General features: G+C 55.8%; 4 protein-coding genes across 4 annotated transcripts; 2 read left to right on the top strand and 2 right to left on the bottom strand.

Moving 5' to 3' along the window:
* The first annotated feature begins 285 nt into the window (after positions 1-285).
* Positions 286-6,285, top strand: J3D65DRAFT_431841 (mediator complex subunit 13 C-terminal-domain-containing protein). The gene is made up of 7 exons (XM_066796195.1): positions 286-494; positions 551-797; positions 849-3,211; positions 3,358-3,622; positions 3,674-3,913; positions 3,963-5,018; positions 5,066-6,285. The coding sequence occupies exons 1-7, from the start codon at positions 453-455 to the stop codon at positions 6,016-6,018; spliced, it is 5,166 nt and encodes a 1,721-aa protein (XP_066653715.1). The 5' UTR covers positions 286-452; the 3' UTR covers positions 6,019-6,285.
* On the bottom strand, positions 6,179-7,318 carry J3D65DRAFT_629656 (uncharacterized protein). The gene has a single exon (XM_066800762.1). It carries the CDS (start codon positions 7,083-7,085, stop codon positions 6,552-6,554), a length of 534 nt encoding a protein of 177 aa, XP_066653714.1. The 5' UTR covers positions 7,086-7,318; the 3' UTR covers positions 6,179-6,551.
* Positions 7,319-7,478: 160 nt separating this feature from the next.
* On the bottom strand, positions 7,479-8,555 carry J3D65DRAFT_431922 (uncharacterized protein). Its single transcript, XM_066796197.1, has one exon. It carries the CDS (start codon positions 8,421-8,423, stop codon positions 7,812-7,814), a length of 612 nt encoding a protein of 203 aa, XP_066653713.1. The 5' UTR covers positions 8,424-8,555; the 3' UTR covers positions 7,479-7,811.
* Positions 8,556-8,662: 107 nt separating this feature from the next.
* Positions 8,663-11,821, top strand: J3D65DRAFT_431868 (autophagy-related protein 13). Its single transcript, XM_066796196.1, has 3 exons — positions 8,663-9,147; positions 9,197-9,292; positions 9,344-11,821. The coding sequence occupies exons 1-3, from the start codon at positions 8,902-8,904 to the stop codon at positions 11,813-11,815; spliced, it is 2,814 nt and encodes a 937-aa protein (XP_066653712.1). The 5' UTR covers positions 8,663-8,901; the 3' UTR covers positions 11,816-11,821.
* Positions 11,822-12,731: the final 910 nt, after the last annotated feature.

Raw genomic sequence — 12,731 nt, 5'->3', positions numbered from 1 at the left:
CGCCAGGGCCGGGGATACGCGCCCGGGCGGACTTAGCGCGTCGGCACGGCGGCGGTCGGTAGGGCTGAGGTGGTCCGTGCGAGTCGCTCCATCCGATGGCCCTCGCACCGCAACTCATCAGATGCTGTCCATCAAGCGCCTTTCCTTCTTCATCCCCTTCCCTCCTGGTCTCGACTTCCGCCTGCCATCACTGGGCCGAGCGCTCCTCTGACCTCTGACCTTTTCCGCCTCGGTCAACGATGCAGGTGTCCAAGTCAACCCTGGTTGCGCGCGCCGACACATCGCTTCTCTCGCCTCAAACGGGGCAAGCCTTGCATCTTGGCCCCCATTCATCGTGATCGAGGCTCTCTCGACTCGGTCTGCTTTGATGAGCTTCTTCGTTGCTGCTGCCGTCGTGGATCAGGAACTTCTTCATAATCCCAGCGTCTCCTAGCCTTGTCTTTTCTTGGCAAATGGATTCCCTCAAGTCCAGTAACACCAGCGTCTCTGCCGTTGTAAGAATGATCTGCCTCTCCTGTTCTGCCATCAGTTCCATTCTAAGTATCTCTAGGGTGGCTACAGCGCCATTTCTTACCGTACTTTGGCCGCCAAGTCCAGCCTTGAGGGATCCGGCAGCCGCAACACGCAAATCGAAGAACTGAGTACCGTCGAGGCCATCTTGCGCAACTCGAAACATCTCGTCTTTGTAGACAGAGATCGGCTCCTCCTGTGGCTGTTTGAACCTGGAGCAACTCCTCCGGTATTTGATCAAGACTCTCTACAAAGAGATCAACAGGGCCACGTGCCTCATCTACAGCGTATGTCCATGGTCCGTCCCACATCGCCTGCCAGATTCTCACCGTCATCAGATGTCACCGAAGCAACATTGAAAGCTTCCGAATTGGCCAAATTCGCCGGGCGAACTCCTGGCTTCTCCGCCCATTCTGGAGCTGGATCAGGTCCAAACACATCCAATGCACGTGCGGCGAACGCCAGAGCTTTTCAGCAAAACAGCCAACCCAATTTCGCGTCGACGACTTCATCTGAGCCCGGCAAGCAGCATGATCCGCTTGCGATATACGAGGCGCTCATCGCCGCTGTCATAGCATCCATTTCGTACCAGTTGTCCATTTCTCAGAAGATGATACCCCTGAATTACCGCACCTTTATTTCATGCCCACGACTGACGCAAAGTCAAACTAATGATGATGACGGCCCGAATCTGCAAAGCCGCAACAAGTTTTACATCTTGACCTTGGATGTTCACCTTTCAACGTCTGGAACCCTAGTAATTTCTACATCCGTGTCAGATCGGTCCGTTCTCTATCAGCTTGAGCCGACCTTGAAGTCACGGGATTTAGCAGATGACCAGGTAGGCAAGATTGTCCGCGTCGCCCCGAGTGGACTCCTTGCCAGATATGTTGGCACTGAAGCTGCTGGAGGCGAAGGCGAGACAGCCAGCTTATTGTACTCAAAACGGGCAAGATCAATCGAGCAGTGGAAGGTGGACGTCGAGCGATGGCTACGCAGAAAAGGGATTGCCCTGGTGAATATGGATGGGGAAAACAAATGGGCCCGTATTCAGGTTCAGATTTCCTATCCATCAACCTCGAAGGACAATCGCGACCTGCCCAACGGAGGATATCAGGAATGCCTCTGGCCCTCCTTTCTCTGCTTCGCTCATATGTTGGATGCTGCAGATGACAATCGCCAGGGACATCAACCCGATGAATCTGAGAGTGACGCTCAGTCAACCGAGAAAGCCATTAGGTGGTGGGCCAATGGCGATAGAGATGGGTTCAAAGATCCCCTTTGGCAAGCTCACGACTGGTTTCTGGGCAGATCGGAACGCGAGAAGGCCCTCGACTCGCGAAGAAAGGCTCGCATGTCACAAGAGGAAAGCACCCACGTGGCACCCGAACCAGTGACGACCTACCCATCCTCTCCACTTTATTCCCGCGGCTCGGCTTATGGAGATTTGCAAGCCATCAGCGGCGTATATCCTACTCCTCCGGACGGCGTTCTTGCACCAAACACCTCGGGACCAACACCCATGGATGGAGTGATCACCGGACAAACCAGCGACTCAACACAAGGACAAGGCAACGGCCAAGATACAATGCTATTGAATGAATCTGGTATTGCTACCGGAGGCACTTCGAGCGAGCGTCATGAACCGTCGCAGAGCGTCCATGCCTCAGCGGCGGGTCACGCCTCGAGGTCAAGCAACGGCGATGATCTATTTGGCGACATTGACGAGGAAATGTTTGGAGCAAACGATGTCACCGAAGCCGATTTCAACTTTTTCGATGATCCGGATGCTGCCGATTTTGACCTTATGGACATGTCAGGGCCGCCCGTGTTCGACGATCCTCCGAAGCAGGTCTCTTCGCCTGTGGATGGCAATCTTGGCATCTCGCCGAACTTGCAGCTCGCTGGATCCCACATGAACGACGGAGAAGGATATTCTGCGGGCGGTGAGCTTGTCACCACCGTTGGCGCAGCAGAATCGGGCGTCCACATGTTGGAGCGTGCAGGTCAAACAGAATCCAAACCCGCAGACTTGAAATATGGATCCGGACTGCAAGGAGAGGACGAACCTGCGTCTCATGTTAAGACTCCCCGCGAACCTAGTCCCCCACTGAGTCCTTCTGCGATCAATCAGAGACTCTTCGTCCCAGAGACTGGAGGCGACGACCACCAGGTCGGAGAAGTAGAAGACCCAAAAGGATCCCGCCGGAAAAGCCTGTTCGATGCTGTTGACTTTGGTCGACAAGTGGCAGCTGCAGATTCCAAGTACGCAGCCGACGGACGATTCAACTTTGCTCCTCCACCCAGAGATGCCAAAGATGTAGGCGGGCGTGCACCAAAGGGCAGGTCTATAGTCCTTCCGTCCCGTGAACTCTCAGCAACTACGATGACAAAGACTCAAGCGGGCGTCTCTGATCTCATCCAAAACATCATGGCTCCAAATAACTTCAAGGGTGGTTCCACGGTGGATACTCGCGGGTACAACGACAGCGATGCTACCAGTGACAGCTCAGCCAGCTCAGTATCACTCGAGGGAGAACAGATATCTGTTGCTCCAACTAGGCTCACTGCGATTCTCAGTCTTGGTCAGAAAACGTGGCAGCCCTCCATTGCAGGCACTCCAATAGCTAGCACACCTGGGGGGATCTCTCTCGACAACAACTCACAAGAATTTGCCTTGGGGGATATTGATGGAGTTCCGGTAAGTCAAAAACCTCAATCAAGTTCCTCCCTTGCCTTTTGCAACGAGATCTTTCGCAGGGCTTCCTTTGGCTCTTTGTCACTACACGTGATTGTAACCACGTAGCCTCAGGTCCCCCGACATTTGTACTGATAGCTCTTGTTCAGAATGAAATTCCTCCGCTTTCGTTATTCGAGCCTGGCCCATACGATTGGTCGCTTGCAGCTCTCCCGATCCCACAGGTCAAGTTTAGAGGTCGCGCGTCGACAGAAAATAGATCTCGTCGGGGTTCGTTCTCGCTGACGTCGGCGGCGTCCACGCCTGCTTCTGATGTCGGCTCGGAGACAATGCCCATCATGCAACCCCTAAGTGTGAAAGAAATCATTGCCATCACACAAATTCTTGTCGACCAGGTCATTTTCTCAAGCTTGGGTAAGACTTGGCCAGTTTGGTGCCAGAAATTGCAATGCTGATCAAAGGCAGACATAATACAAAATTTCAACCACAGCCACTCCCTTCCCCTGAATTATGCGTTGCCCCCATCGCCAGACCTCCTTCCGGTGCAGACTGTCCAGAACGTTGTGCAAGAAACTTTCCAAGAGGCGAACGATTGTGATATGGTCAAGTACGCCACAATTCAGGACGTGATGCCTGAGCACCCGGTCTCGAGTGCCAAAACCCAACCGAGACCGATCCAAAGACGAAATCAGTCGGATCCTCATGGTACGTTACTCTCGGGTTGTGCACCATTCGCATGAAGCTAATTTCGCAGGCAACTTGTTCTTTTCTATATCTACGCCTCACATACGCCTAAATCGTGGCGATGATTTGTGGGATGTCCTTCCTCCAGCTTTGTCTTTCTGGGAGCCCCTTGGTCTGGCACCAGCCAGCGGTCCGAAGAATATTGTTGCCTACTCCGTTTACCCGGCCAACCCAGACTTGAACGACGCTGTGTCAGGCTTCCTTGACAGTATTAGCATGTCTTATGAAGCCGCCAAGTTCGGAAGTCATATTAGGGGTCCGGCACTTGACAACTCAGAAGGCGATGGGCTGGTTCCAGCAACAATCAGCAATGTCGATGGCGACGCCTGGAGAATAACGGCCCACAGTTGCATCCAAGCAATGCGAGATGCTTGTGCTACGCTCGGAAGGGTCTTGTCCCGTATCAACTACAAGCATTTTGTCAAGGCTGAAGACGGCGCACAAGCTGATGCGATCGTCATTTACCTGGTCAATCCTTTTTCAAATCCGCAGCACACTTGGCAACTCTGTTCCGCGTTCTGGGCCCTCTTTCAGGCATATGGACCACCAGTCTCCATTGCTACCACTGAAAACTCGAAACCAGATGTAGTTCTTCAACTCGTCCCGATCAAGTACATTGCATCGTTTGAAGCGCCAATCATCCTTGAGCCTGCCCTCCTCACCAAAATGGCGCGAGAGGTATATGATCGTTGCCCTCCAAAAAGTTTGAGCGACGACCCAACCGCCTTGAGCATTCGTACGGCCCCTTCCATACAGCTCGAGGAGACGCTCCCCCGAAATATCCCATTTCGCCTCACGGTGGATCCGCCTTCCAATCTGTTGCAGGAGAATTCTTACATCCACGTCGGGTACTCCATCAGTTTTGACGGTTCGTGGATAACAGCTGCTTGGACGGACAATGCAGGAAAGCACCAGACGACCGTCTCGTACTGTTTGGTCAATCGGTCGTTTATTGAGGTGGCTCGGGAGATTTACCAAACTTCGCTTGAAATCATGCAGGCCAGAAGAGTGACTTGGCGTCTCTGCATCGCCAGAGCGGGAGTCATGGAGCGAGAAGAGGTCGAAAGTGAGTTTGTTGGGAATCTTTGACGTTTCTTTTCTGACATTAAGCAGCATGGCAGTCGCTTCTGGCGATTCCCAGTCCTCTTTTCATTGGAGCGGCCTTGATTTCAGTGGAACCCAATCCCGTCTTCACCATCACCACGCCCCTGCCCGGATTGACGACTGCTCAAAATCAATCATCCAACAGCGTAGGGGTCTCAACGCCAGGAACACCACAGCCAGGCGTCTCCCCCGATCAACACGGCTTCACGCCCGCAGTCACGCCTTCAGAAAGCACGGCAGCCGCGGACCCTTCAGCCGACCCCGAGGCGCGGCTGGTCGACGTGACGGACGAGTCTTGGGGCGTCATACTCCAGCACCGCCTCCACAACTCCAACTCGACAGTCGAGTTCCGGCCCGCGCTCGCAAGCGGCTACTTGGTCAAGCGCGGTGCCGACGCCGAAGCAGCGGCAGCGGCAGCCAGCAGCACTGGCAACGGTGGCGGCCTCGCCGACTCCGACACGCCGCGGGGCCCCATCGCCGTGAGCGTCAACCTCATCTGGATCGGCAGCACGGCGGGCTCCCATCAACAGCGCCAGAACTCCGGCCTAGGCGCCAACCTCGCGCCCATGGACAGCAGCGTCGCGGGGCAGAGCCCAAACAGCCCGCTGGCGTCCCCCGGCGGTGGTGGCAACGGCAACACTCCCACCGCAAGCACCAACACCAACAGCAACGGTAGCAGCAGCAGCAGCAGCACTGGCAGCACAAACAACAACAATGGCGCTGGATCCGCGACGGGCGCAGCAGCACAAGGCCAGGGCGTCGGCGTCGGCGGCGTCAACCCGTTTGCAAACCAGGCGGCGCGCACGACGTACGACACGGTGCTGCGCGAGTTCCTCATCATGTACCGCAACCTGGGGCTGCTGGCCAAGCTGCGCGGCATGAAGGGCACGCGGGGCGGCGCGGTGCCGTGGCACGTGGCCGCCGCGTTGAGGGGCACCGAGGTTTTGGAGAAGTTGAGCTGAGCGTGCTGCGGTGAGTGGTGGGTACCTCACGACGGTGGGTTAGGTTAGTGAAGGATGTTGTGGGGCGCGCTTGGTGGTTGTTTGGGTATTTTTTGTTTGTTTATTCATGGATAGATGGGCGTACGGAGTGATTTCTTTTTCTTCCCTTTTGCTTTTTCCTGCTTCTGGGCGTCGTTGCATGTTTTCCTTTATGAAATAGTCATAGCAGTCGCAATTGAATGAATAAATGCATTGTATCTAAATCTTGACTATGGTTAAACGTTACTAGGAGATTCTCCATAGGTGCACCTGAGGTGGTGAATAGATTCCCCCCTAGTACTGTACCTGGAGTAGCAAACACCCGCGACTATGCATCGATCGGACGAATCCCTGCGATGATTCGGATATTTGGCCGAGGACCCTCTCGAACTGCGGTACCTACCTGCCTATCGAGGCACGTCGGGACTCCTATCTAGATTGTCATTGAGCCAAACACTCGATGACGTGTGGTGGTCCCAAGCGACCCGGGACCTGAGACCTGAGACCCTGACTGACTAAGTGCAGCGGCGGCGTGGTCGACAGTTTAGGGTTCGTCCACACGCGGCGGTTGGCTCAGCTGGTCGCGTGCGTGCGTGCGTGCGTTCGGGCGGTGCTTCAAGGCCAGCCGGCCGACCGGCCAGCTCTTTTGATTGACTGTGGAATGTATGTATGTATTTGCGTGATGCAAAGGAAGAATGCCGAACGAAAAGGGCAGACCGGCGTCGTCGACCTACCGGGCGACTGACCTCCGACTGCACTGACTGACTGACGTGAGGCGCGCCCGGCGGCCGGCCCTCCCTCCTGAGTAAGTGAGCACGTGAGGGCGTTCGTTCGTGACGGGACGACGCCATGACGCCAGCGGCCCTCGGGACGTGATTCGTGAGTCGTGACGGGGCGGGGGGCGGGCAAGGATCCACGATCCGTCGTGGTGGTGATGATGATGAGTCGGCTGCTCCTGCTGCTCGCTGAGTCGCTTTGCATTCCAGGGGCGTGACAGCCAAGGGAGAGGAACAGAAAAAAGCCATGGGATTGCTGCGTGCTTTTGCCATGTTCAACGCACCACGTGAAAGGTAGGTGGGCGGGAATTTTGTCAGGCTGAATGAATGGATGCAAGGTCAGAGCAGAGGACGGGGAGGGCGCGACAGGCGCCGAGTGGACCTAACGTCATCTTGTGCCCCCTCGACGACTGCAGTGCTTGTGCGATAACAGACGACCGACTACCGGACGGGCAGCCTGATGACTACATGTACATACAGAGCAGACAGGCGCGCAATGTTTATGATGTCAAGAAACAAAGACTTGATTTCTTTTTCTGCCTGTTTGGAGGCGAGCGGCGGGCGGTTAGTTGATTGGTCGGGTCGAGGATGCGGGCGAGCTGCACGGGGTATGACTGTGAGTGCTGCAGCCATGTACATGTAGCTACATAGCTACCTACCTGCCTAGAAGCGTAGGTGAGGAAGGGATTGGATGGCCGAGTGCGGAGGCGCGCGTCGAGTCCGAAGAGACCCTTTGTCGCACAGCCTGAGGAGTGAGCACGACGCAGATAAGGGCGCGATTGGCCGCCCCGGGCGCGCACTGCGTGTGTTGAGGCGCTGGGTCATCATGTACATGTAGTTAGTGGTGTGGTGGTGAGTGGTGAGATGCAGGAACTGGGCAAAGCAAGCAAGCAAGCAAGCAAGCAAGCAAGCAAGCAAGCACCAGACAGGCGGCGGCGGGTGGGCGAGGCGGATCGGATGGCGACGAAAAGTGGAAGAGGGAGTCAATGTCGACATTGATCAGACTGACTGACTGACTGACTGGAATGGCTGTGCTTTTGACGACAGCACGCGGGCGCGGCGGCTGACCGGTCGTTGCGGTGGGTAGGGAGGAAGGGAGGATACATGTCGGATCTTTCTCGGCGCATCCTGAGGAGAGGAAGAGGGAGAGGGAGAGGGAAAGGGAAAGTCTAGGTCAAGTCGAGAGCGAGCAGAGAGATGGAATGTACTCGCTGTACAGCAGAGAGTCGAAAAAGGGTCGTGATGGTGACGAGTTGGTCGATGGTCGAGTGAATGGTGTGGGGTGGGTGTGGGCGGGACCATGGCCGGGCGGGAGGTGGACTGCGGTGGTGGTGTTCCAGGATCGCCCAACCCAATGGGAAGCTCCCCCAGTCCATGTCCATCTACCTGTACTGTAGCCAACCCCATCCCGCCGCCAATCTCAACTCCATCCATCCATCCATCCATCCATCCATACTGCCACCGCTCTCTTTCTCTCCCTCTCCTCCCTCTCACTCCACTCCCCTTTTGACCCTCTCTCACTACCGACCCATCTACGTACTCGCGCCATCCTCCTGCTCCGCGCCGCCCGAGCTCCACCGCCCTACCTACCACTATCGCTATCACAGTCATCGCCCGTCACTCGTACCAGTCACATGGAGGACCAGTCGTCGCTTTGACCCGACCCGACCTCAACCACCGCCGCCCTGCTCTGCACCTACCGTACTCCCTCGACCCGTCGCTTCTACGTCCTAGGCTGGCTCGCCCACTGCCTTTTGTCGACCCTGCTCTCCCCCGACATCCGCCCTTCGACTCCTCCGCACCTTGACGTCTCCATCGACTCTCGTTGATACCTGAGGCAATCACAACGTCCACGGTCCTCAACCACCACCGCTGATCATGGCAGCCTGAATTGTTCGTCACTGCCGCCTGCGATTCCCCACCGCCGACGCGTGCTCGACACACAATCCGCCTGCGCATCCTCTTCCCGTAATGGCTTCATATAAAGAAGTCTACACCACACATCAACCGTAACACGCGCTACAAGCCCCCTTTGGTTTGCATCGCACCCCCATATCCAACCATACGACACAACTCCCGCATCCGAACAATGCATCAGCATCCCCGGCCTTCCCCGAGGGGAGCCTCGGCCGCCATCTCGCCTCGCACAAACCCTACCCGCTCCAACAACCCAAGAGATGCCGCCCACTACCGCTCCGAGTCTGCTTCGACCGTCACGTCATACCAGACTGCCCGCAGCGATGCCGGCTCGGATTATATCGAGAGGGGGGACGATACCGCCGATCCTGGTCTAGAGGAAGATGCCACCATGAGGAAGCTTGGACAAGTGATTATGGTTTGTCTTTGTAGCTCCATCGCCGACCAAGCGTGCTAATCTGGTGCAGCAATTCTACAAAAAGGCAGCCCTCACGATTTTGGAGTCGAGGACCCAACTTCCACAAGTTGCCAATAAACAGGGCCAAGTTCGGCAGAGCAAATGGGTATGTCACAGGCCTAGTCATTTGCGACTGGGACGCTAACTGTGGCTACAGTTTAGTCTTGTGCTTGACGAGACCGACGTCTACAACGAAGACCTCCGGGAATGGACAACATCCGATCTAGTCAATACGGCTCCGCCTCCGCTGTGCATCGAGATATTCCTCGATTTGAAGGATCTGGCGGATGGGGAGGCTCTTGCCATCGTGGACGAGCACGGGAAGTTGTGGGACGTAGCTGAGGCTCTGACGACGGCGACTCCTCTGACCTCGCGGCCATCCAGTCGTTCTGGCAGGCCCACCCAGGTCATTCTGGAGCGCTGGACAGTCGAGGTCACGGACAACCAAAAAATGGATCCCGAGACGGTCAGAGCGACACTGCCAAATGTCTACAAAAACGCTATCGCTCTCTTCCGTTCCTTGTGTACCTTTACGCGACTAGTACCTGCGTGGAAGTACTACAAACATGTTGCAAGGAATCCAATGGCCCAGCCCTCTTTGCCGCTGAGATGGCGCATCTCAAACGGCATGTTCAAGAGCCCCCGCCGAGACACTCTGGACCTGCCCCTCTATCCAGCATCCGAACAGGTGGCACAGACGCATGCTTTTGAGCCGACAAAGTCTCCCGTTGGGCTTCTGAGCATATCCGTGCAATATCGCAACAATACTGACTTCCGCGTCGAGAAGCAAGAGTCGGTACTCAGCTCCCACTTCATGGGTATGGACGACCTCAACTTCTCTTCTTCGTTTCACGATCGTGAAACTGGCCGCGTCCCGGGATCATTGCCCACCGGAAGAAACTTTTATCAGGAACAACCGGATCGTGGCCAGGCATATGGGAGCTTGTCCACGTTTCACCAGGTCGGCCCGGCGACTGGAACCAGTCCTATTTCAGCCCTGCGCGCCGCCAAGGATATGGGCTCTCCTGAGTCGCCGCCTCAAAAGATACCACCAAATCATCGAACAGCAACAAGTTCCAAGTCGTCGCTCCGTGATATTGCCGCAAGCCCAGCCTCGCCACGACGCACGTCAGTGTCTTTCCAGCCTGCAAATCCCTTCAAAGCTGGATCGCTGTCCTCATCACCAGTTGTTCCACCTTCTCCTGGGACATCTCTGGGAAGAGCAACTGGCACAGGCCAGGGTGCCGGACATACTCGCAATAGGAGTTCTCTGAACGCTCTGCCCCAAGCAGCTCTCCGCACACCTTCTGGCCACTCCTTGCCCAACGAAACTGCAATCGCGTCGTCGACTTCGAGCTCTCCAAAACCTGCGCCCATTTCCCGTTATAGCAGTAGCTTCAGTAACCGGCGGTCGAGGTTTTCCTCTGGTGCTGGTGGAAGCAAGACGGAAGATGACAATAACAGCAGCGGCAAGGGTAGCGCCTCGTCCTCCGCCCAGCGTCTGGAAGGAGGCAGCTCCGGCTCAGTGCAGACGGACGAGGAGAATATTTCAGACTTCCTCAAGCTTCTTGAGCAGAAAAAGGAACTCAAGAGCTTGAACCGCACAGACTCGGCATCCCGTGATGCGTCCATGAGACGCACAACGGCCGCGCTGTCCAAGTATCAGCGCATGCGTGAATCTAATGCTGCGCTTTCTGACTCCATATCCTCCTCCCTTCTTCTCCATCGATCTTCCAGCTCGTCCAGCCGCAACCTTGCAAACGTACCGGGCATGGTGGGCGGTGCCTCTGTATCCACTTCTTCCTCGCCTGGCAAACCAATCTCGCCGCACACACCTCATACCCCTGCTGTACCGTCACGGTTGAGTGCTAACAGCATCATTGACTACGATGAGCAGCCACATCGTAGCCGCAACCCGCGCGCCCGCCACGACGTGGAGGACACTGGCGACAATGGCAGCGATTCTACGGCTCAAGACGAGCGCCCTGGCATGGCAATCCCAACCTCCCCGCGTGCTTGGCCCTTTGCGAGGAGGAGTTCGTCTGCCGCGCAGCAGCACCGGAATCAACTCGAGGACGATACGGAGCTCTTTGGTATGCGAAGTGCCTCTCTTCCCACAGACGATCGCCCAGACTTGAGCCTCAGCGAGTTATTACACAAGGGCACGCAGGAATCATCGTCGGGGGCTGAAGGCGAATCCGTCGAAAAGTACGCGCCTGAGACTGACCCCTCTCCTGGAGCTATCATAGACCCCCTCGTCCTCCGTGAGCGACCTCGTTCCACCCAAGGCACATCCTCCACTCGTTCCGGCGCCCACTCGGCCACTCCAAGCCTTGCCTACCGCACACGCGTCAACACATCCACCGAAAGTGGCCGTCGCAGCGTGGCTTCTGAGCGTGGAGAAAGCGATAGCGGCATTGCAAGCGGGCGGAATAGCAGAGGTGGAAGCCGATACAGCTTCTCTTCTCGGCCTGTTTCTGCTGCGGCCAACGTGGATGACGACGAGCCACTGCTCTTTACCATGAGCGAGCTTGGAGTTCAGGGTGGAAGGAGAAGCCTGGAGGAGCCCCGGGATACGAGAGATCCGATGACGAGGAAGAGGGGTGGCAGTCCGTGGCGTGGGGCCTAGTTGCGAATGAAGTCAAAGTCTTGACCCAGGCTGAAAAGCTCGCTTGACAAAGACCTTCAATGTGACAAGGAACAGCAACACCTTTCTAGTTGGATGCGCCATGCTTGTCCGAGACCTGGATGCATCCAACCGACATGGCGTAGACGACCGTCTGCGTTTTACATTTCTCAGCTCAGCACGTACGACACGATTGATTTTGGGTTTCGAAATCGGATCAAGGGCGAAATCGGCATTTATGGCGTCAAAATGTTTGCAGGCTTTGCTTACAGTCAGCGACAGGACGAGAGGGCTCATGCGACACAGAGTCCTGCCATCCACTCCACTCCACACATGCTCGGACTGACAGTGTGTTGGATGGAAGGAATGGCAGCAGCGTGTCGACCTCTCTCTTCTTACTCTCGTCCTTTTCAGTCATTCTTCTTTTACGATACTACATTGTCTTTTCCCACAAGTCGCTTCGTTTTTTGGGTTTCATTCACGACTCGTCCAGACTTGCGATGAGCCTCGCATGCTTTTGCTTTCTGGTCCACGTGAACGGACACGCAGTCTCTGTCATGATCGCAATGTTTGGTTTTGCTTTTCAAGGATGCTTCATTTGCGGCATCACCATTGTCGTCATCATCATCAACCTGGTTACGCACCTTGCCGGCTCAGGTACGACAAACGCACGTTCAAGCTGCGGTTGTCCATCTCTTGATCGGTCATCACTGTCCTCAAGACACTTGGGGGCAGATGGAGCAATTGCGCTCCTGTGCCACAATCCGTGTTGCACATTTCTTTTTCTGGATCTTCAACTGTTCAATATCATCGCTCTGTTACGCTAGACTTGTTTTGTTTCCTACTCTACTCGTCATTCCATCACATTGGTTTGAAGGATTTTTCTTTTGGCTTCGCCTCCATCACAGGGGATGATAAC

This window comes from Phyllosticta citribraziliensis, assembly GCF_038025025.1.
Source record: "Phyllosticta citribraziliensis strain CPC 17464 chromosome Unknown J3D65scaffold_8, whole genome shotgun sequence".
In the NCBI taxonomy this organism is placed as follows: Eukaryota; Fungi; Ascomycota; class Dothideomycetes; order Botryosphaeriales; family Phyllostictaceae; genus Phyllosticta; species Phyllosticta citribraziliensis.
Note: the sequence above shows the minus strand (reverse complement) of the source record. Positions and strands in the feature narration are given on the sequence as shown.